This window comes from Cyanistes caeruleus, chromosome 19, assembly GCF_971803275.1.
Source record: "Cyanistes caeruleus chromosome 19, bCyaCae1.hap1.1, whole genome shotgun sequence".
Classification (NCBI taxonomy): Eukaryota; Metazoa; Chordata; class Aves; order Passeriformes; family Paridae; genus Cyanistes; species Cyanistes caeruleus.
Genome location: NC_141719.1, coordinates 3,140,889 through 3,162,840, shown reverse-complemented (window position 1 = coordinate 3,162,840; position 21,952 = coordinate 3,140,889). Strand labels below are relative to the sequence as shown.

At 40.8% G+C, this 21,952-nt stretch overlaps 1 protein-coding gene across 1 annotated transcript in view; it reads left to right on the top strand.

Annotated features, from left to right (window-relative positions):
- The window catches only part of TBCD (tubulin folding cofactor D), a 114,636-nt gene that overhangs the window by 887 nt on the left and 91,797 nt on the right, over positions 1–21,952 (top strand). Inside the window, exons 3-13 of the mRNA XM_086857208.1 lie at positions 2,357–2,407; positions 2,607–2,704; positions 3,319–3,420; positions 4,435–4,581; positions 5,435–5,490; positions 9,098–9,230; positions 16,418–16,463; positions 19,116–19,248; positions 20,371–20,516; positions 21,306–21,366; positions 21,860–21,934. Of these exons, the coding sequence (XP_086713334.1) occupies positions 2,357–2,407; positions 2,607–2,704; positions 3,319–3,420; positions 4,435–4,581; positions 5,435–5,490; positions 9,098–9,230; positions 16,418–16,463; positions 19,116–19,248; positions 20,371–20,516; positions 21,306–21,366; positions 21,860–21,934 (1,048 nt within the window). The remainder of the gene's footprint in view (positions 1–2,356; positions 2,408–2,606; positions 2,705–3,318; positions 3,421–4,434; positions 4,582–5,434; positions 5,491–9,097; positions 9,231–16,417; positions 16,464–19,115; positions 19,249–20,370; positions 20,517–21,305; positions 21,367–21,859; positions 21,935–21,952) is intronic.

Sequence of the window (21,952 nt, the reverse complement as noted above, 5' to 3'; positions counted from 1 at the left end):
TTGTACTTTACAGTGTTAATTTCCTATTTTTACTTTTTAATTGCATGGGAGATGTGAAGGGTGGCTGAATCCATACAGATCATGTATGTTTTTCCAAGTGAAGGTAACTTGATTTCATGTTTGTGAAAAGGTCTAAGGAAAGCTGTCTGGGCCTCAGCTGAATCTGGAAGGGCCATAGTGAGGTGCAGGTAGCAGTGTCCTGGATGACCAGCCTGTTTCAAGGCACATCTGTGTTTTGGGTCAATATTCTGATGAGGTGATTTGCAAAATTGCATTCAGTGCTTCATGTATTTGCAAACTGAATTTAACAGACTAGCATTTTGCAAGTATTTTTGCAAAGGATGGTGAAATTGCAAAACTCACATTCAAGATACTGACCCAGCAGCTTTGTTTTTGACGACAAGAAATGAGGTGGGCAAACAATAAAGCAGAACCCCTCAGATTTGGAGATCTGACCCTGCAGAAATCTTTCCACAGCATTATTGTGGTTGACTGAACTGACTGTTCCATCTAAATGATGGACATGTAACTGCTCAGACAGAAGTCCCAGGAAGTCACATTGGTGAGGTTGCTCAGCATCACAGAGGAAATGTCAGATCTTAGTGGGACAGGAAAAACCATTGCTGGAAAATTCACCTTGCTGTGCCTCTCTGTCTTGTCATACTGCATGAAGCATTTCCATGCATTTAAATTGTATTTATGAGCTTTCTGCCTGTATGTTGTTGCCTAGTAAATACAGGCTCAATATACTTAAAAAAGATACTGTGTATGTGGTTCAGTATTGGGTTATAACATTCAGTGTGCTCAGGTGTCATTGATCTTTTTGGGACAAAATGTTCCAAATCTGCCAAGAGGCTCAATGTGTGGGTTAGAACACTAAAACTTAGGGAATTTTTTTATCTGGGTACAGAGAACACAGTAATCACCCATTCCAGAGGATTTTAGTGAAAGTTTCCAAAGCATTCAGAAAAACTAATGCTGCTCATTTTTTGATGAACCATTAGAAAGAGAAGTTTGGGAAACAGTTTAATCTTCAGCTACAATTTTATAGGAAAATATAGGAAGATCTTTTTTGAAATAATATGTTTAGAGGATCTGGTTTAGGTTCATTGTCTTCAGCTTTTATATTTGGGGTTTTATTTTATCTTTGTCAGGCTGTGACCTGGGAAAATAATTTGCTCTTCAATGTCAGTTCTGCTGGAAAGCTGTTGCTTTGCTGTTGGAATTCATGTTCTCTGGTTGTGCTGTTTGTATGCAGCTTAAGGCATCATTAATTAAGGTGGGAAGTCAGTGATGGTTAGAAGCTCAGGTTTCCCTCTTGATGGCCTTCTGGTATCCCAGTGGAATTGCACAAGGATACTGTTGGATGGTCTGGTGTCTGAAAGTGGTTGTGCAGTGTCATCCACTGGTCAACTGCAGCACTGTTGGCTTTCAGTTATGTCTTAAATGTAAGTGTTGATGTGCCAAGCAGAGAAAAAGGACAGAATGAAGTTGTTTACGAGATAAACAAATACAGAAAAGGGGAGGTTAAGGAGGTTTTAATTTTCTAATTCAAAAGCTGTTTTCTGACCAAATGGCTAAAATGAGCCAGGCAGTCTCTAGTGCCACACTGGATCACTTAATGTTCTCCTTGGGAATCCATCTTTCATTTCTGTGGCTGCTTTTTGTTGATTCTGGGTTTAAATTGAAAAGCTTTTGTGTCTGAAAGCTTTCCAAGTTTTCTTAATTTTTTTTCAGTATAAATTTCAATTTGTCCTCTCTTGAATCAGTATTCAAAAGGAAGAGACCGTGTTACTGGCAGCAAAATAGAGTAAGGGATGTGAACAGTTTTGAGGAGCACAGTGGTAAGAGCTGCAGTTTGTGTTTGTTGAGGTTAAAATTTGTTAAGGATTCTTTGCTCTTTGCTGAATTCTTTTTCAAAATAAGAAATTAGCTCTGAGATTGTGAGGAGCACCCTCATTGCAAAGTGTTACTTGTGGGAGGTTTATCCAAGGAAATTGGAGAGACTCCTGAGGGTGGCTTGATGGTTCAGTAAGTAGATGAGTGCAATGTGAGGGGGACAGACTGTGCTTGTACTCCTACTTGGAATTATAGACTGCTTTGGGTTGGAAGGGACCTTAAAGATCATGTCATTCCACCTGCCCTGCCATGAGCAGGGACACTTTCCACTAGACCAGGTTGCTTCAAGCTCCATCCACTCTATGATTTTTTAACTTTGTGACCCTGCTTACAGGTGGTGGCAGCTCAGGGATGCAGAAATCTTCAGCCAAAACTGTTCAGAATCAGAGGGTATCTCACAGTTAAAGGTCTGGAAGAGCCTTGGAGTAGTTTATTACAGATATCTTTTAATTTCCAGGCATAATGGACAAGTACCAGGAACAGCCTCACCTTTTGGATCGCCACTTAGGTAGGAATGTCATCCTTAAATATTTTTTCCGTCTATACTTAAAAATCTGTTACTCTGTAAGATCTGGGTTTGCATTACAAGATTGCTGTGGCTGATAGTACTTCCATTTTATAATTGTTGTCTCCCTCTGTTCTATCAGAAGTACAGGGAACTCTGTGAACTGCATGTAGTCTCACTGGTTTTTCTGTCCTTTCACTAGAGGGGATGATGAATTCCTTGTTGGCAATAATACAGGACAGTGGATCTCCTCCCCCACTAGTTCACTTGGCTTTTAAATTCCTCTACATCATTACAAAGGTAAAAAAATTCTAAATTTAATGTTCTTTAACTGAAATTAGTAAATTATTAATATTTTCTTTGTTATTTTCAAAAATATTAAAATAAGTGTCTAATGTGATTAAATATCTTAAACTGTATTGTGAAAGATTAGTTCTCTTGTTTCCCATTTTCATGATAGCTTATGTTATTTAATGATCCAGATTAGGAAAAATCAAGGTCTGAATGCAAAAGAAATTGCAGACATGGAGATACTCCGTGATAAAACATGAGTTATAACATTGAAAAGTAAACTGTGATGAGCAATTAGATGAATGTGGAATTTACATTCAAGCACAAGAAAATATTTTGGACAGCCCATGGATGTGGTCCTGGGCACCCTGCTGGAGTGACCCTGCTTTACCAGGGGGGTTGGACTGGCCAGTCTCCAGATGTCCCTTGTTTTGAAGTTAATCATCATTTCATGAATTCTTAATAACTTTGTACAAACACAAATATCACAAGGTATTTAAGACTTTAATTTCCATGCTTACTCTCCTTATGATGTGAGGATCCTAATCAAGAAATTCCTGCAAGGGTCTTTCCTTTCCCCTCAGTAGTGTTGGGTGATTGAATTCTGAAACTTTCTGCTTTAGGTGAGAGGGTACAAACGTTTCCTGTCCCTGTTCCCTCATGAAGTCCGGGACCTGCAGCCCGTTTTGGATATGCTTGCAAAGCAGAACCCAAGAGACCCTGAGGTGAGGACTTGCTGTACTTTTTGTTTATCTTTTATGTCTCCAGTGGAAAAAGCTGAAGGAAAAAATTTGGGGGAAAGTATATAAAGCAGTGACAGACCCTGCCTGGTGTTAACACCTGGATTTGGTGTGAAAATCATCATTTTGTCATGGGAGAAATGCCCCCTCCCCAAGGAGAAGTCTTGGTTTTCTTTCATGGGATTTGCTCCAAGGATTTAGAAGCAGTGGCTGTAGAGGTGCAAGTAGAACCTTTAACCATTCATGTAAGGAACAAATTGATTCTAACTTACAAGAGTAAGAAGAAGGGCAGTGAAAGGCAATGAACCTTTAAAAGGAATAACTGAAAAATCATCCAGTCTGACTCGAGCATACTGTAGTTTATATTCTTATATAAACTACTTATATATTCATTATTTCCTTATTTTTAAATAAGGAAAAAGAAGAACTCCAGAGAGCTGCTTAAGATAGATGAATTTTCAGAGAAATCATTATCAATTATAACTAACAAAAACCATGGATTTGAAGACAATAATTGTATTGCTGCTCTAAATTAAAGCTGTTTTTTTTTAAAATAAACATCAGTTCTGGCACTTTGCTGCTGTAGGTGTACAGCTTTAAAGCTTGAAAAACTTCCTTCTTCTGAAGTTGTTTTAGTAAACCCATGAAAGCAATACATAAGAAGTTAAGGAGAAAAACATTCTGTTATATTTGTGAGTGGAGGCAGAGATAGGCCGAAGGGAGGAAAAAACCAGGAAAATGGGAAGGTGCAGTTTTCCTTTGGGAAGGAAACAAGGATGCCTAGTTTTCTGATTGGGGGGGGAGGGTCCATTAATTTTGTTACAGTTTTGCTGTTTGGGATGGTTTGTAGTTCTATCTCCTCTGGAGTTTCAGAGCATTCACATTGAGAGTTTTCTCTCACTCATCTTTGGAAGTTCCTTGGAGCCAGGGGGCAGTTTGTGCTCTTGGCACTTCATGTTGCAGAAAATGAAGTAAAAACCCTTCATTTTACCATTCCAGACTTGGGAAACTCGCTACATGCTGTTATTGTGGCTGTCCATGATCTGCCTGATCCCTTTTGATCTGGCCCGTTTTGATGGAAACCTTGTTTCTGTGGAAGGGCAGGCTCGACAGCCAACGATGGATCGCATCCTGGAAATAGCAAAGGTGAGGAAAACACATCCTGTAATGCTTCCAGACCTGGGATATTTGGCACAGTCATTCACTATGTGATAGATACTAATATATTCTCTAGATTCCTCAATAATATTATTTTCTGCATATGATTTAAGCCTGTATTTTTGGGCTTAATTTTGGTGTCTAATCTGTAAAGAATTTTTTCGTACTTCTGGATCTTTACTCTGTTGTTTGCTGCTTTAGAGTCAGGTGAGACTGGAACTTGTCTCCCCTGATGTAATAAACCATTTTATCTGAGGTGAAGCCCTGCCTTTGAATATGTTAGAGGCTTTCAACACTTGAAAGTGTCAGAGAGCTTCTTCTGAAAACCAAGTCTGAGGATTTTTAGAGGAAATCAGTGTTTGATCACAGTGAGCAACTTTGGAAGCTGTGACTCTGTGAGGATTTTTAAGCCAATGGATGAAGTTCCAGTGGGTGTCAGCCCATGTGGCTGACTTGTCATGCCTTTGAGATAAAAATAAACAACCTTCCCCACAGGTATCCCAGCAGCTCAGGCTTTTGACACTCGCAGCAGTAAGGGGCTTACTGCTTATAGGCCAATGTGTCTGTGAGTTAAGGCTTCAGGAAATAAACCTTCAGTAATAAATCTGCTTTGAAAAGCACACAAAGGGAGACTGCCTCAAATACAGTTTGTTAAATGGGAAAATTAACTTTCTACTGTCTTTAAGCTCAGTTTGTAATCCTAATAATGACATAATGTGTGTAATCATCATAATATTTTCATGTAAGTATTCAGTAGTGTATTATGTACAGAGTTGTTACATAGCTGGTTTTCTATCTCCATATATGAATTCTTTTACAGTCAGTTTTCTTTTCCCTTTAGTGTTACCTGGTTGTCAGTGACAAGGCTCGGGATGCAGCTGCTGTGCTGGTGTCCAAGTAAGTCTTTTGTGCATCTTGGCAGAAAGGCTCCCATTCCTCCTGCTGTTTCTTAACCTGATGTGTTGGGAGGGCTGGAAGTTGCCAGCTGTTTATGGGGAATTACTGTTGCTTGAATTGGATACAGTAGTGTTTGTTGGGAATGCTGATTCCTCTGCACATGAAAATAAATTAAAGACCATAAGCAGGGATAGCACACACATGTCTCTTGTTTCAGTATCTATTCCAGTCCCCATTCCTGGATATTCTAGTGGAAGAGGTCTTCAGTCTGTTCAGTGATTTGGGTTTTTTTTCCTTTCTTTTTAAAGCAGTAAAAGTCCCGAATCTGCACTTCAGCCTGTGCTCAGCAGGGGGCGCTGCCCGCGCAGCTATGGCGCTGTCGCTGGAGGGACAGCGGGACGTGGGGACACAGGGCATGGGGACAGAGGGGCACGGGGCATGAGGACAGAGGGACACGGGACATGGGTACAGAGGGACATGGGAATGAGGGGACACAGTGGGACATGGGGATAGAGGGACACGGGGATGGGGACAATTGGCACACGGGGTCAGCGGGACCTGGGAATGCAGGGATGAAGGGGATGGGGACAGAGGGACAAGGGGACAGTGAGACATAGGAACAGAGGGACGAGGGGATATGGGGACTGTGAGACATGGGGACAAGGGGACCTGGGAACATGGGGACACAGGGATGAGAGGACACAGTAGGACATGGGGACTCAGTGACATTGGGAGATGGGGGCAGTGGGTGCAGGAGAGTCACAGCCATAACACCTGTATTCATATTCTCTGTGTTAAGATGCACTAAATTGATGGGATTAATCAAAATAGTTGCTAAAAACAACATTTAGTAGAGCAGACCTTGTCTTTTTAGGAGGTAACTGTGTGCTTACTTTAAAGTTATTCTGAGCTTCAGTCACAGGACTCAAGGCTTTAGAAATTTATATTTAGTGGGTATAATGCTACATGTCTGAATCTGATGGCAAATCACTTACTTGGTTTAGAATGTCCAGTGTCATGCAGAAAATTCATGAAGGACCTGAGACCAGACTCACAGTTCTCTGGTGACTCATCCTGTGCTTTTCTGGTTTATTCTGAAATATATCAGAGCAAAATTCAAGAGACTGCATGAATTATTTGTGCAGCCTTGAAGAAGTCTTGCCTGTTACATACTTATTTTGACACGGTTTGTCTCCTTATGCTTCCCTGTGAGGGTGCTGAGGCCCTGGCACAGTTGCCCAGAGCAGCTGTGGCTGCCCCTGGATCCCTGGAAGTGTTCAAGGCCAGGCTGGATGGGGCTTGGGGCAACCTGGGATAGTGGAAGGTGTCCCTGCCCATGGCAGGGGGTGGAACTGGATGAGCTTTAAGGTCCTTTTCAACCCAAACCATTCTACGATTGTGTAATTCTGTGATCCTAATCAGTTTTTGTAGACATTTTGGAATCAATAATTAGAAATTGCTGATTATGTATTTGTATGGGTAATCTGCTTTGTCACAGGTTGACAGACACAGAGGATTTGAGATGACAGTGTGACACAGAGTGAATTATTCTTGAACATTCATATAGGCCTTCTTCACTTCCTAAAATCCCAGGAAGTACCCAAATTAACCAAGGGTAATAGATTCTTGCAGGTACACCCAGTACTTGGAAGCCTTCTTAAGTAAGGGTGACAGTAATTTTAAGAGATTCTTTTATCACATTATGCTTAATTGAATTTGCAGTTCAGCTGTACCTCCAGAGTGTCTGTAAAACTAAATTTTGAGTGGAAGCTTACATACAACAACTTTATTGACTGCAGCTTTGTGTTCAGCAGAGCTTTGTGCTCATGCAGGGCTCAGCCCTTGTTTTCAGGGGAATTTCACCAGTGCCCTGCACCCTGACACTGGGTCCTATACAGGCACCTTGTTAGTTATCTTATCCTCTCTTCACCTCTGTTTATTGGCTGAATTAATTTTAATTAGGAGTATATGTTCAGAACAAATATGGTGATAGAATACATTAAGCTGTGCAAGGTAGTAATGGTACCGTATAGTGGATTTATAATTATTTAGTTTATTATGAAAACACCATTTTCAAAACAGCCTGGTGATTAAAAGACTTCAGCAGAAATTAGAAGGCTGGCTCCAAGGCCTTTCCCTGTTTTCACATCCCCACAGCTAGTTCTGAGCATAATCATTCTGACATGAGGTCTCTGTGGTGTCTCCCTGGAGCTGGACTGTTACTTGGGTGGGCAGGAGCACCAGCTGTCCTGGGACAGATGGAGAGATGAGATACAGGAGCCTGACTCTGTAGCACACTCTGGGAAGTCTGGGCCCTTGTTTGTGCTCTGAGGAATTTATGAATTTCAAGTGAATTGTAGAAACATCAGGATTCAAGACCTCCTGTTTTCCAAAGTAGGCTGCTTCTCCCAGGGCAAAGGAGCTGGAGTATATTCATGAATTCTCTTTTCTGCCTGCTTAGTGAGTGGTTGCAGTAGGAGGAGATGAGGCTGATCCTTATCCTGCTCTTAGTCTGGAGGTTAGGGCACTCCTTCGGGAAGGAAAGATTTAAACTCCTTGGGGCTGAGGAAGGGTCTAGGAACCAGCTCAGCCACTTCACAGGTCACTTCTCTGGTGTGTGCCCTGGGGCCAAGGGCAGCTTCATCCTTCAACCCAAAACAACCCTCCTGCAGCTCACCCCGAGCCCTCATTGTTCTGTTGCTGAAGCCAATCCATCCCATCAGCTCACTGTTGGGGTGTTCTCTGTATTGAATATATTTAATACCCCATCAGTCAGCTCTTGGTGCTGTTCCTCAGTTATCTGTAGGTGCAGGAAGGATCCAGGTCCTGGCTCTGGGGCACATCCTCTTTGAATTCCCTCAGATGTTCTGAGTGGGCTTCCCCATGTGCCTTGTTTCCACTGGGTGTGTTGAGAACAAATACCTGAATCACTGCTGGAGCAGGACCGGGTTTGTAGGTGCCAGGACACTGAAGTGATGCCCTGACTGCAGCTTGGCTGCTCAGGGGAGGGCTGAGAGTAGATTCATGGTAGTTTAGCCACGATAAACCTCTTTTCCCTTTTCTAAGATGGCTAAAAACATGTCTCTTGACCCGTCTGGTGTGTTAAATAACAGGTGCTTGACCTTTTCAAATATCTGAAACGCAAACATAGCCCTGCTGGTTGCTTGTTCTGGGCCTGGCTTCAGACAGACAGTGCAAAAGGGACCCAGTGCTGATTTCCACTGATTTTCAGATTTTCAGAATGGCTGTTTTTGGTGAGAGAAGTGAAAAATCCTCCTATTTATTTCAGCTTTTTACTAATTCTAATAGAAATAATGTCTTAAAAGCTTTGGAAACTTTGTTGTTTTGCAATTAAGATAAGAAATTTCTAGTACCCAAGTTTTTAACTGGGTTTGAAGTGAAAGTGAAATTCCAGATCAGAGCCTTGCTCAGAAACAGATGGGCTAAACATAGGATGGTTTGGCGTGTTCTCACCCTCAGTGATTTGGGGAAATAACACATTGAAGAATTGCTTCCAGGAAGTACAGCCAGTTTGGATAGGAGGAAAGATTGTTTTTCATTGGGTGGCATAAAGTCAATGGCTGCAATGTTTTTTTTCCTTTGACAGGTTTATTGTCCGGCCTGATGTCAAGCAAAGCAGGATGGCAGATTTCCTGGACTGGGTGCTCTCCATGTTAACCAAATCTTCCTCCCAGACCATGGAGGGCACTGTCATTCTCAACGGCATGCTCCAGGCCCTGGTAAATACTGGTTTTCCATTAAAAGATACACAGTTGGATTTGTTGCCATCCTATTTTGTTACAGGAGGCCTTTGATAGCAAATGCAAAGAAGGGTTCCTGGCAATTAAAAAAGGAGAATTTCCTCCACAGCAGTTTAGACAATATAACTTCCCATGTATGTACATTTTCATTTTTTTGTCATCCCCAAATGATAGTAAAATTGCCAGTGCAGATACTCATCAATAACTCTCCAAGTAGCAGTCATTCTTGTAGGTTTGGGTTTATTTGCTAATCTGAGTGAATTTTTTGTTTAATGCCCTTTCCTTGTGAATTGATAATGGTGTGTGACTCAAAAGAGCTGAATTCTTAGTTTGGGTTTTAAAATAGACATACTGTGCATGGGAAAAAATATGCAGTACCTGAACTGCTGTTCCAGGGCAGTGCTCCTCTTGTACATCCTAAGAAGGGCTATTTATAAAAGCTCTGTTGTAGTTTTACACCCTTAAAAGTGCTGGGGTGTGTTTTGAAATCCTGGGGTGACAGTTCTGGTGTCTGTGCCAGTTTTGATGTCCGAATATATTTGGGCAGAATGGAGGTGTTTGTGTGGGTGGAGGAGTTGTTCCTTCTTGGTTTGGTTGTTGACCAAGGCAGTGCAGGTGAAGACAGATCACGAGCCCTTGTGCAGTCTTTGCAGTTGCACAGGTTTGAGGATTTGCTGGTGTTTGTACAAGTTTTGACAATTTGCATAAATTTGCTGCTCTTTTTAACCAGTCGCTAAGAGGACTTGTGTGCTGTGTTGTAGTAAACATCAAAGCAAAGGTCTGCAGCAAGTGTGTGGGGTGTGGGTTTTTTTGGTTGTTTCTTTTTCCTCTCCAGCTCTTCCAAATCAGAAGGGAGAAGAAATGATCTATATTTAGAATAACTGAGGACCTGCTGCTCAAGCAGGAGGAAGCGTTATTTGTGTGCATTGCAGCGTTTCAAAAGACAGAATGATGTTTCATCATTTTATTGTCAGATCTGGAAAGGGAGACTGCCTGTTTGCCATTCCCGGGGCATGATGAGACCTGCAGGATGTATAATGCATTAGTGTTTTGTCATAATTCCTTTGAGTTTGGCTTTGGCTCCATCCACCTGTTCATTAGTGCGCACTAAGCGAAACAGGTGAATACTCAACAAGTCGAATCGAAACCAGAATGTGATACAATAGACCTGGGAGCAGATCCTGCTGCTTTGCTTTTCTGTGATTTTTTTTTTTTACCTCTCCACAGCTCATAACTCCTGTTCCAGTTGGTAGATATGAGCAGATTTGTAAATCCTTTTCTTGAATTTAGTCTTCAATTTCTCCTTTCAGTCACTACAATGAATTGTATCATTAGGGAGTAAAGGTTTTCACAATGGTATGTGTGCAGGTATGTGTACGTGTAGGTGCTTAAGGGGAGCAGGAAATATTTATTTCAAGAGTTAAATGTTACAAATATTATATTTAATTACATGTATTCTTAATATTTTTATATTAAGAAGTTTGTCTCACACTTGTAGCAACACTGTGTTATCAAAAATACCAGCTGAAAATAGATGTTCAAAATAAGTAAACACTTGTCTTTAACATACAAGATTCTAGCTTTATACAGTATATAATATATTCTATTTATTCTATAAATAATACAATCTATTTTAACATAACAAGTAACCACTAAATGTGTAATACAGAGCACATCATCATGAGGGGCAACTGAAAGTTGTGGCAACAAGTTTAGAATTCTTTGCCCTTTGATTCCTCCAGCACTTTGTTACTTTATAAGAGTCAAACAGCAGCTGCTTGGCCATCTCTGTGAGCAAGCAGGAGAAAAAAGACCATTCTTCAGTTTCTGGTCAGTACAGCAAGGTGGGTTTTGGGCTTGTGACAGGTTTTGGGAATGATGTGACCTGCCAGAGTGGGGATAAAAAGTCTCCACATCGAAGTGGAGTGGGGCTGCCCTGAACAGGGTGGGCTTTGTGCCTCTCATGGTCGGCATTTACTGAACGGCTCCGAGCGAGGCTGACGTGGAAAAATTGCTCGGAAAAGACACGAAACTCCTGCATTTCAATGAACTGAAACTGCAAGTCAGGGACGCAGTGAGTAGTTGGCCGTGGCTGCACTTTGATCTGCCTCTTCGTGGCCGTGAGCCTGGCTGATCAGGTGTGTGCTGCTGTTTCATCTCACTCAGCGTTCTGTGCAGAACGAGTCCGGCCGTTCCGCGGCTCCTGTCGGAACACGCAGCCGGCGTTGCATATTGTAATTGCACTGGGGCCTTTGGCTCTCTGCTCCCTTCCACCTGTCCTCAGTAACTCACCATTTCCCAATGAGGGGCACCAGCAGGCACCTCTGCTGACACCATTTCCAATTCAGTGTTCCAAACTGCCCTCCTTGGTTCAAACCTATGTTGTGCTATGGCATTTAATTTGTCCTTGTGCTCCTATTCTTTGGTGTTTGAAGGACTGAAAATATTGGATTATTAAGAAATTGCTACTTCTTTATAACATTTGTTTACTTGAAGGAAACTTCTAGCTCTAGTTTCAAGAATCTGCATTTTAAATTCTCTTGGTCTGGAGGTTTGCTTTTAAACCTGCCATTATATCAAACAGCTTTTTAGTTATCGCTGCAGGGCGCAGCACTCCCAGTTCTTGCGTGACAGAGATGTCATCACGTTGAGGTAGCCTTGGGCATTGAAACTTATTAAACCTTATTTGTTTTATAAGTGATTCAGTATACAAGTGTGAGTAATAATTAAAAAAAATAAAACGCCCTACACAGTGATCTGATGAAACTCGAGAGTCTTAAGAACGAGGCATTTCCCTGAGCTGTCTCTAATGCAAAGGTTATTTAGCAATAGCTACATGCTTATGTAAATTTGGCTCCAGGGAAGAAAGAACTCTCTAACTCCATTCTTTCAGACCCAGAGGCACAAAAATAGAATATTTCCAAATAGAATGTTTCCCAAGTCTCTGTATTTTTTGCATTCTCAAAGAATTGGCTGTATTAGGATTGTCTATTGGCATTATTTTTTTCAAAAGGGGCTTGTTGCTTAGTGGTTTGCTGATAAAGGTGCAGGAAAAGCAGTGTTGGTGAGAGATAAAAATGTTCTTATGTCTGCAGGTGCCAAGGGCACTGTCTGCTTTCTGCTCATGCTATTTCTCTCCTGACTGTCATGGAGTATTTCTTCTAATGTGGCCTTGTCTGATACTGCTGGGTTTTTCTCTTCTCACGTGAAGTTTTGTGGTTCATTCAAGGTTCAGAAGTTCTGTTATCATAAAGCTGTTTATTTTTCTTGTTAGAGCGTAGATCTCAAGCTGCTAATTTTTTTTTCCTTCTGAGTGTTTAAAATCCGTGGGTTTTGGTAGTCTCAAGATGGAAAGGAAATACTCTGTCAGCTCTCTGTGTGTTAGTCTAAACATTTCAGATGTTCAGCTGATAAATAACAGGGATCACATGAAAGCTGCCATCACTGTGTTGGTGTCTGTCAGCGATCGTGTCATGTTGATGCTCAACACCCAAGCACGTGTGGCCCACAGCAGGAATGCTGCTTGTGTGGAGGCACAGTAGGAACAAGGCCTTCAGCTAACCCATTTTACCATCAGCTGCATGTAGAATGCATTAAATACTCCCTCTTTCCAAGTGAACTGCAGTTCTGCCAGCATGTTGTCTCTCCCTGCCCCTGGCCGGGAGGCAGGGATGGTTGGTGGCATTCCCGGGGTGTTGTGTGGCTACCAGGGGGTGCTCCAGAGCAGCGCAAGGGATCATTTCCTGCTCTTCCCAACGAGGCTGGAATTATCCTCCCAGTCCTCCTCCTGGTTACAACCAGAGGGTAGATCCAGACTGGTGTCTCCTGCTCGGCAGGAAGATCCACTCACTCCCCACCAGCCAGGCCACCCCTCATGGTGATTTGTGTAGCTTGGGGAACAAGTCCTGGAGATGATCCCGACTGATAGATCTGCTGCAGGTCGGGCCCAAAGTGGGTTATGCAGACAATTGGCAGGTGTGGTGTCTCTACTGGGATTATTAAGAAACTGGGCTTTGTTTGCCTTGCCCTGTGCTGTTTCTAAAGCAGAACCAGACTTGACAGTCGTCATTGCTTGCACACCACTGATTTTCTCTAATTTGTAGGTGGCTTAATTATTTATAAGAGAGGGAGTCACATACTTTTCAACAGTTCAGCAGGTTGGGTAGGTTGGTGTGTGCTCTGTGTCCTTGTTAGGCGAGGAGCCCGTGGCGTAACTGCGACTGCCGGGATGCTCCGACAGGCAGGCTCCTCGTGCTCAGCACTGCTGACACCAAAATGCCTGTGCAGGTGGCAAACCAAGCTTATTAATTACTTTGTTTGTATCAGATTTTTGGAAATGGTGTGCCTTGGATATTTTTCTTCCTTCAAGGCAGGAAGTTTAAGCTGGGTACTGTAATGCTGATTTGCCCTTTTTGCTGATTTTTTTTTTTTCCTCATTATTTTAATTTATGTATCATGAGCATTTCTTTTTTAGTATGACTCCTGTAAGCTCCAGCTTTACAGAATTTTTCTGGAGGAGTAACTTTGCTGTACGTGCCTGACTGTTTGTAGCATGTGCTGAAAGAAAATATTTTTTCTGCTTTCCCAAAAGCCAGCATTGGTTAAAGTGTTCCTTTATTTCCTTTGGGAAAAATGTATCTATTACACTCAAAAGTTTTAGGGATTTGGACTTGGAGATGCTTTTGCATGCTTTGACTCATAAATAAATAAATAACAAACTTACTGTCTTCTCCACACTCAGATAAAAACCCCAGACACTGTATTTCCTGCTGTGTTGAATATTTGAAGAGTAGTTCTCAATAGTTTGGCTGTTACTTATTTACTTCTGTAAAATTTATTTTAAAAATGGCTGCTAAACTTCTCTGACACAGAGAAATACCCAATGTATCACTTGTAGAACTGCTCCAAGGTTGTAGCTGACCCCCAGTGCACCTCAGTGGGTGCAGAAAGAGCCTTCTTCCCATTCAGACATTTGGCATTTCCAGCTGTGGGTAACATATTTTATTGATCAAAAGTCAAGTTAATATTATGGCCCTTTAAAAAGTGTTTAGTTATTAATTCAAATAAATATTTTTTATTGATTAGCTATGGTGTCCTTTGGGCAATTTTTACTTCCCCTAAAAATTCATATTGATAAAATTCCTTAATCCAAATCTCAGTTGATATATAGCTGTTGCCACAATGATTTTGTTACAAAATGTTAATTATAAATCCCTGTAGTAGGAGTAGATGTTGTGTGTTGAAAATAGTTTAAATTTTAGTGAAGCTGCTCTAGGGAGATTATGTGTTTCACTTTTTTGTTCAGAAAATAATAGAAATGGTTGTGAAATGGAATCTGCCGAGGTTGCTGTTCTAAACTGATTCATAGGTGTGTGAGGAAAAGAATACAATAAAAATACTGTGCAGTATTTGAATTTTTTTCATTTCCTGCTTGAGTGTTGGTTGATTCCTTTCTACATCTCAGAGGTGGCACCTTCCAGTTGTGTTGTTCCTGAAGAGTCAGAACTTAATTCAGACTTGGACTCAAGGGTGTGAAAACAGACGGAGAAGCTTGGAGAAAGGTGCCAGAATTTAGGAACTACAGACTGAAAATGGTGTTTTGGTGTTTTGAGGATTCTGTTCCACCTCCCCAGCAGTGTGCTGAGGGCACACATCCGAAGGTGTTTGTCCAGGAGCATTCCCAAGGATCTGTTAAAAAGCTGTTTGTTACATTATATCTGCTGGAGGAATTACACTGTGCTTTGTTCCAATATGCTTGAATATAATAATAATATTTTGGTGGCAGTCTGTGTGTGCCTTAAAAACAGTGTTTGCTGTTAAGTTAGGCAGAAGGGAGAAGGAGTTGTGAGGATGCAGGGAAGGAGTTTGGGAGGATGCAGGGAAGGAGTTGTGAGGATGCAGGGATGCTGCTGTGTCTCCAGCATCCACAGGAAGTTGTGTGGAGAAATGAGTGATGGGGTTTTGAAGCAGAACACAGGCACAAAGTGTTGAAATGAGTTTCTGCATGTTTCAACAAAGATAGAAAAATTTTAAAGGAGCTCTAGGTTTGTTATACCAAAGATTCAAAGATCCTCTGATGTATTTTTTTTGACTTTTTAGTACAAGCAGGGTTTTGTTGGTATGTCAGTGAGAAATTTTTGTACTGTTTTTAACACTGACTTCAGATACTGCTAAAAGCTGTACCAATTTATACATTTAAAGTGATACTTATTTCTGTTGGCTGGGCCTGAAGTCATTCTGTTGCATTGCTGCTTTATAAATGTCATTTTTAAGGGAACCCTGACATTTGCCTCCATTAAAATCTCAGATACTTTGATATATAGTATCAAATTCCCATATATAGCTTGAAGTGGAGCTGATCAGCAGTGTTAATTTGGGAGCCTGAAATGCAATTTAGTAACAAACCAAAACAGGCTGGGCACACAGCCCCAAGGTGTTTTTCTTGCCTCTGCTGCTCACAGCCACGCCTGCAGCGCGGGAGGCATGTGTGTGTGTTTGGTATGTGTGAGAAAGTACCTCTTTTTAGGGGAAGTCTGTTCTTGTTTAACTCCCAGGCATATTTATTGAGGAAGATTTTGCTCTGGTGAGTGCCAGAGCAAAGACAAACAAGTGCCTGGCCAGAGTTTTGATGCATGGGGAGCTGAGGAAGCTTTTAATGTGTAACGTGTTCTGTCAGGTGTTAATAGTCCCTTTGTCTCGCTGCAGTGCTGGGGCTTAATCTCACTGGGATATTTAGCTGCAGATAAAATTCCCTGGGCACAGCAATTGCAGCTGGCCTGCTGGAGGTGTATTAGCAGGTGTCTGTAGGTGGTTTTGTCTCTCACAAGCTGTGGTTGCAGCACACTGAGCTCCTGTGACCCAGCACTGAGCCTGATGGGTCAGGGACCTGAGCTGGCCCCATACTGATGACCTTTTCCTTTCCTCATTTTTTCTGTTTTGTTTTAGTTTTTTTTTTCCCATTTTCCCTTGAGTGTTTTATGGCCACCTCAGTCCCCTGAGCTGTTACCAAGAACTGCACCCTGAGACTCTTCTTTTCACGTTATTTAAATCGGCAAACACTACACTTCATTGTAAGAACATTAAAAATATTTTAGAGCTAAGCGCTTGATATATTGTGTTATAGAATCTCTGTATTCTCATGTCTGTGTTCCCTATTTTCATTGTAGGCACAGCTGTTTAAACATGGCAAGAGAGAAGACTGTTTACCATACGGTAAGTTTGTCATAGCCTGGGTTCTGTTTTTCAAGCCATTGCAGTAGAAAAAGGAAAGGAAAATGAACCTGGTGGCAAGTGGTACTGTGAGGAGTGAAATCCACAGGGCAGTGATAAAGCAGGGAAAATGAGGGGAGGAGAAACAGAAATGACTGTGAGGGAGGAGCAGATGCCACCAGGGAATGTTGTGTTGGAACAGCACATCAGAGGATTTGGCAGGACATCACACTGGCCATTGCTGTAATACAGGAGCTGAACACAGAACACAGAAAGTGTTATATGTGGAAAATATTTGTTTGAAATTCAGTTGAGCCTAAATGGTTTTGTACATATTACAAAGTTTTGTGAAAGTTTTGCAGAGACACTTCAAGCACAGGATTTAAGAGAACCCAAGTTTTAAGAACCAGCTGTGTACAGGACACAGCTGGACTCATGTTGGGATAATGTTGGAATAAGAGAAGTTTTTTTAGTGAAAAGAGATTATACTGGGTGCACAGGAAGCCAAATTATACAGGAATTAGACAGGAAGCCAAAAAGAGAAAAAAGAGAGTATGGAGATTTCTGAATAGTGTAGCTGCATTTTGGAATTATGTTTGTCTTGGGGTGAATCTTGAAATACGATCAGTCTGCAGTGTGATCTTGGACCTTATTGATAGCAATAAAGGGAGGCAAGGAAAGATTATGGCTAATCCCAAAGCACTACAGGAGACCTCTCAGTTTTGTGGAGTTTATTCAAGTACCAGAAAGGGGGTTTGTGCCATTCACAGGAACCAAGCAGGGATATATACTCACTTCAGACTGTTTGTGATTTCACTCATGGAATTATTTTGGCCCTTAGAAGAAGATTTTTATTTTTCTGGTGCTGGAGTCTCATTCTCCCAGTTCCTAAGGCTGAGATGCAGACACTTCCTTAGAAAATGCCTGAGAGATGGGTAATGATGGAGATAAGATAGTGAAGACAAACAGCATGGAATGACACAGGTGCAAATACTGGAAATGCCATTGCACAGGAATAGCAGAGTCCACTGGGGAAGCTGCCAGAGAAGCATAAAAATAAACAGGCTGGGAAAATTACAGTGTAACAGAAAATGACAGAATTTAGAAAATACCACTGTATAGCAGAATAATCAGTGTGGAAGGAGCATATTGAGCTCACAGCATTAACCCTGCTGGTAAAATCAGAAGCTTTGGCTCATGGCATAGAAAGAATAGTAAGTAGTTATGAGTCTGGTAATAAGAGAAAAATCAGGGGCATATCAATGAATGAATTTGCCCTAGAAAATCTAGAATGCTCACAGCTGAGAAGCAGATATTTATATGGGAACTGTTCAGAAAAGAAAATGTGAGAGACAGAAAGTATCTAAGATTTTTAATTATAGCAGATCTGAGGATGAAATAGGAAAAAAAAAATAGGCAAATGTCAAAGCAAGATCCTGTTTGAAGTCACTTGTGACATAGAAGTTGAATTAAAAACAAACACTAGCCCTGGAGTAATTTACATGGGTCTGTAGATATTTTTGTGATTCAAGAGCTGGCAGGACTTGGAAGAGGCCTTTATTTATATATTCTTAATTTATTTTCTGTCTGAGAATGATGATGTTTCTGCAGCCTCTTCCTCATAAACTATCAGTCTCTTGGGCTTTTCTAACTGCAAAAAATCCAGGTTGCTGGAAGGTATTGAAGTAATAATAATCATCACTGGCTTGTCTGCATGGATTGTTTCATTTGTATTTGAGTACATCAAGATGCATCACCAGTCCTTTTAAAGGCTTGAGATTTGTAAGTTGTGTCTTACAGTCTCAGACTTTGAAATAATTGTGTTTTCTTTGATCTCTCTGTATTTTGAACCCCCTGATATGAGACTGGGGAAGGAGGTTGCAGAGCATTTGGTTGCTGTGGTTCCATCTGAAGCACGGTGGCTCTTTCAAAACCTGAGTCATTAGTCTCCATTAGCTAATGGTCAGCTTCTGAAGAATTATTTTCACCCTAATGAGACTGCAGAAGGGCTTTTCTATTTGTAACATCCATGGCTTCCTTGTGAAAATTTTGAATCCTGGAACTTTATCCTCATTAACCCAAGATTCTCCTTTCTCTGTGTTTTTTTAACTTGCTGGACAAATAACTTTGTTGCCTTTGATGTGCCCAAATGAGAGGTTTCATGGCTGAGTGTTTACACATCCACAGTATTTCTCATGTCTAAATGTTTCTGGACATCCATCATCATTAAAATTTTGGTGTCAGGATTTGATGCTGCCTAAATGAAGAAAGGGAAAGCTTCTGCAGTGTGCAGGAAATCTTCTGAGTAAATGAATTACATTTTCTAGCTGCTGGTTCTGTTAGATTGCTGAAAATTCTCAGACCCTGAAAGACATTTGGATGTGCTTCCAGTGAGAATCAGAGGCATAAACCCTCTGAGAATGTAGATTATAATTTTCATAATCAAAAATAATCTTAAAGCCATCTCCCATGCCTGGGCAGTGAAGGATATTGCCACTATCTGACCAGTGTCATCACTACAAAGTAGGTAATTGGGCATTTGTATTTCAGTAATGCCTTTAAAAATATAAATCTCCTAAAAAATGTCCTAAACTTTAAAATATTCATACCAAGGTGTTTTTAAAAGCAGTTTTTCTGGTGTGTTTTCTTTTACAGCTGCTACTGTTCTTGAGTGTCTTGATAACTGCAAGCTGTCAGAAAGCAATCAGATGGTTCTGCGCAAGCTGGGCATGAAACTGGTCCAGCGACTTGGACTGACTTTTGTGAAACCAAAGGTAGCAAAGTGGAGGTCAGTTTAAAGTTAAAAAAATGAAAATCCAAAATCACAAAACCCACTACAAATATATAAATCCATACATTCGCTTTCTGCCCCTCTTAACCTTCCCTTAAAGAAAAAGAAATCCCTGTGGGAATGAACATACTGTCCATTTGCATTATTTGGAAAAAGGAGGATTCTTCCACTGCATTTAGTTTCCTGTGGTTTTTTTTCAATTTTGGTACATAAGAAAGTGCTGGGAGAAGCCAAATCTGACTTTGCACATTGCACAAGCAGAAGCCTGTTCCTATATAATGCATAACTCACTAAATATGGGAAGACAGCGACCTTTGTTCCTGAAGCTGATTTAGTACAATTTTGTAAGAGTGAACATAACTTTTTCCATTACCTGGTCCTACCCTGATTCGATAGAAAGTTCACAGGGGAAAAGTGGTTTGCAATCCCGCTCTGGTTTTGCATATTAGTCAGGTTTTGGTGTCTGGTTTTACGTACTGCCGGAGGGCAAACTCTTTTTTAGATTTCTCGCACTGATATTTTAAAATTGCAGGCTCCCTTGGTGACTATTTTTATTGTATTTATTTTACCGGCTTTTGAGAACATCCTTAGGCATAGAAAATTCTTTTTAGGTGGAGAGTGTGCCTTGCCCGATGGCAAAAGTCAGTTTAGCATGTAAAGTCTATCTTTTGTAAGAATGCATCTACACCACGGGCTAAATATTTGAGTACAGCTTGGTCAGAAAGTACTAAGCTGGCTTTGAGATTTAAAAAGCAATTTTTAATAAGCTGATTTTATTAATTTTTTTTTATTATTTATTTTTTTTAGTTTTTGGAGAGACTTTTGGGGCATGGGAATTTTGTCTCTCTTTGTTGTTAGCAGTGGAAAATAGGTTATAGTGAAACAGGAAAGGGAGGGATAATGAAAAGGAACTATTTGAATAGTCTGGCTCTTCTCACTTTGGAAAATAGACAACTGGGTCAGGAGCAGGGAGAATGGGATATTTCTCCCTTTCCTTTAAAGCAGCCACTAAATAACTGGAGAGCTGTGCCCTGGGAGGGGCAGGAAGGTGGCAGACAGACTTTGTGGCAGCTGGAAGTTCAATCACAGAAATCACTGAAGTGTGTGTTTGCTGTGCAGGTACCAGCGTGGCCGTCGGTCTCTGGCTGCCAACCTGCAGGCTCAGGGGGCAGCTGTGCAGAACCAAAAGAGAGAAGTTGCTGCTGCTGAAGCTGATGATGATGATGAGGAATATGACATTCCAGGAGAGATTGAAAACGTTGTAGGTGTGTTAAAGCTGGAGAGAAATCGTTGCAATGCTGCAAATTAAACATATGTTGGAAAACGATCTGCTTGGGGCTAAAAAAGTCATGTGGGTATCTCTGCTAGTGTGAGCAGCTGGAGAGACTCTAAAACTTCAATCTGTGCAGCTGATTAAAATAGATGGTGCTTTGTCAAATGGTTTGGATTTCAGCATCTCCATCAGAAACTCAGTATTGGAACATTTGTTGTGGAGATGGCCGTGGAAGTATAAACATACTGAAATATGTTCTACCAGTTTTATCCAGTTACATAAAAGAGATGCCCTGATGGAATGGTGAATTCAAATTTATAATGGAATACACAACAAAAAAATAAGTCGCATAAAAGCTAAAGAATTATGGTTTAATATTTAGACTGTGCTAGTATCAAAGGAACAGCATTTGTTTCTTAATATGCAGTTGTACAGCATGTCCTCTGCTAGCTGACTAATGGATATTCTGTAAATAAATAGGCAAAAATTGCATCAGAAGACTTTTATAACTGAATAATCTAATGAACCTCTACAAAAAGCACCATGACCTCCATTTTGAATGTTTTACAGCACTTAAAATTTCAATCTCTTTTTTAATAAACAGTTCTGACATATTTCTTCTTTTTTAATTTTAAGTCATACTTGTATGACAAATGGAGTAAATGTAGATGCAAAGATTTTTATACAAAGAGGCAAATGAATTTTGAACATCTTAAGAAATTTTTCTCTTGTTAAATAAAAATAATCTGTTGGTTTTTTTTTAAAATAAAATTATTTGCAGAACAATTGTTGGTTGGCCTGAAAGACAAAGACACCATCGTCAGGTGGTCTGCAGCCAAAGGGTGAGTCTGGTGTGGTGGCTCTGGTAAGCTGTAAACAGTACAGAAATACAGTGGGATCCATGATTGATAATTTGGGTGTATTGCCAATATTTGCTGTTACTGCAAATGGCTTTAGCACAGCCTGTGGTGGGTGGGTGCACAGACACATTTCTCTCTTTAGCTGGTGAAAACTCAGGTCAGTTTTCAGGTAATTTCGGGTGGATTTGGAAATAGTCATTCTGGGTGGGACAAGATTTGAAGGGTGCAAAGAAACATTGCTTCAAAATGCTTTTTTCCTCTTTCTCTTTTAAAATGCATTTCTGTGGAGGTTCACTGCTTTGTAGTTTTTTTTTAAAGTTAGAGAATGTTGTTTAAGGGTATCAGTCTTAGGGCAGTGGGGTGGCACCTTGAATTCAGGAGGATTCCAGTAACTAATTTTTTTTCTATAATTTAAATCAATAATAAATAGTACTAATGATCCATTGTATGCCTTTTTTTTCTTCTTCTTCTGTAGAATTGGGAGAATAACTGGAAGACTTCCAAAAGAATTAGCAGATGATGTGATTGGGTCTCTGTTGGACTGTTTTAGGTAAAAATCTTATTTCAC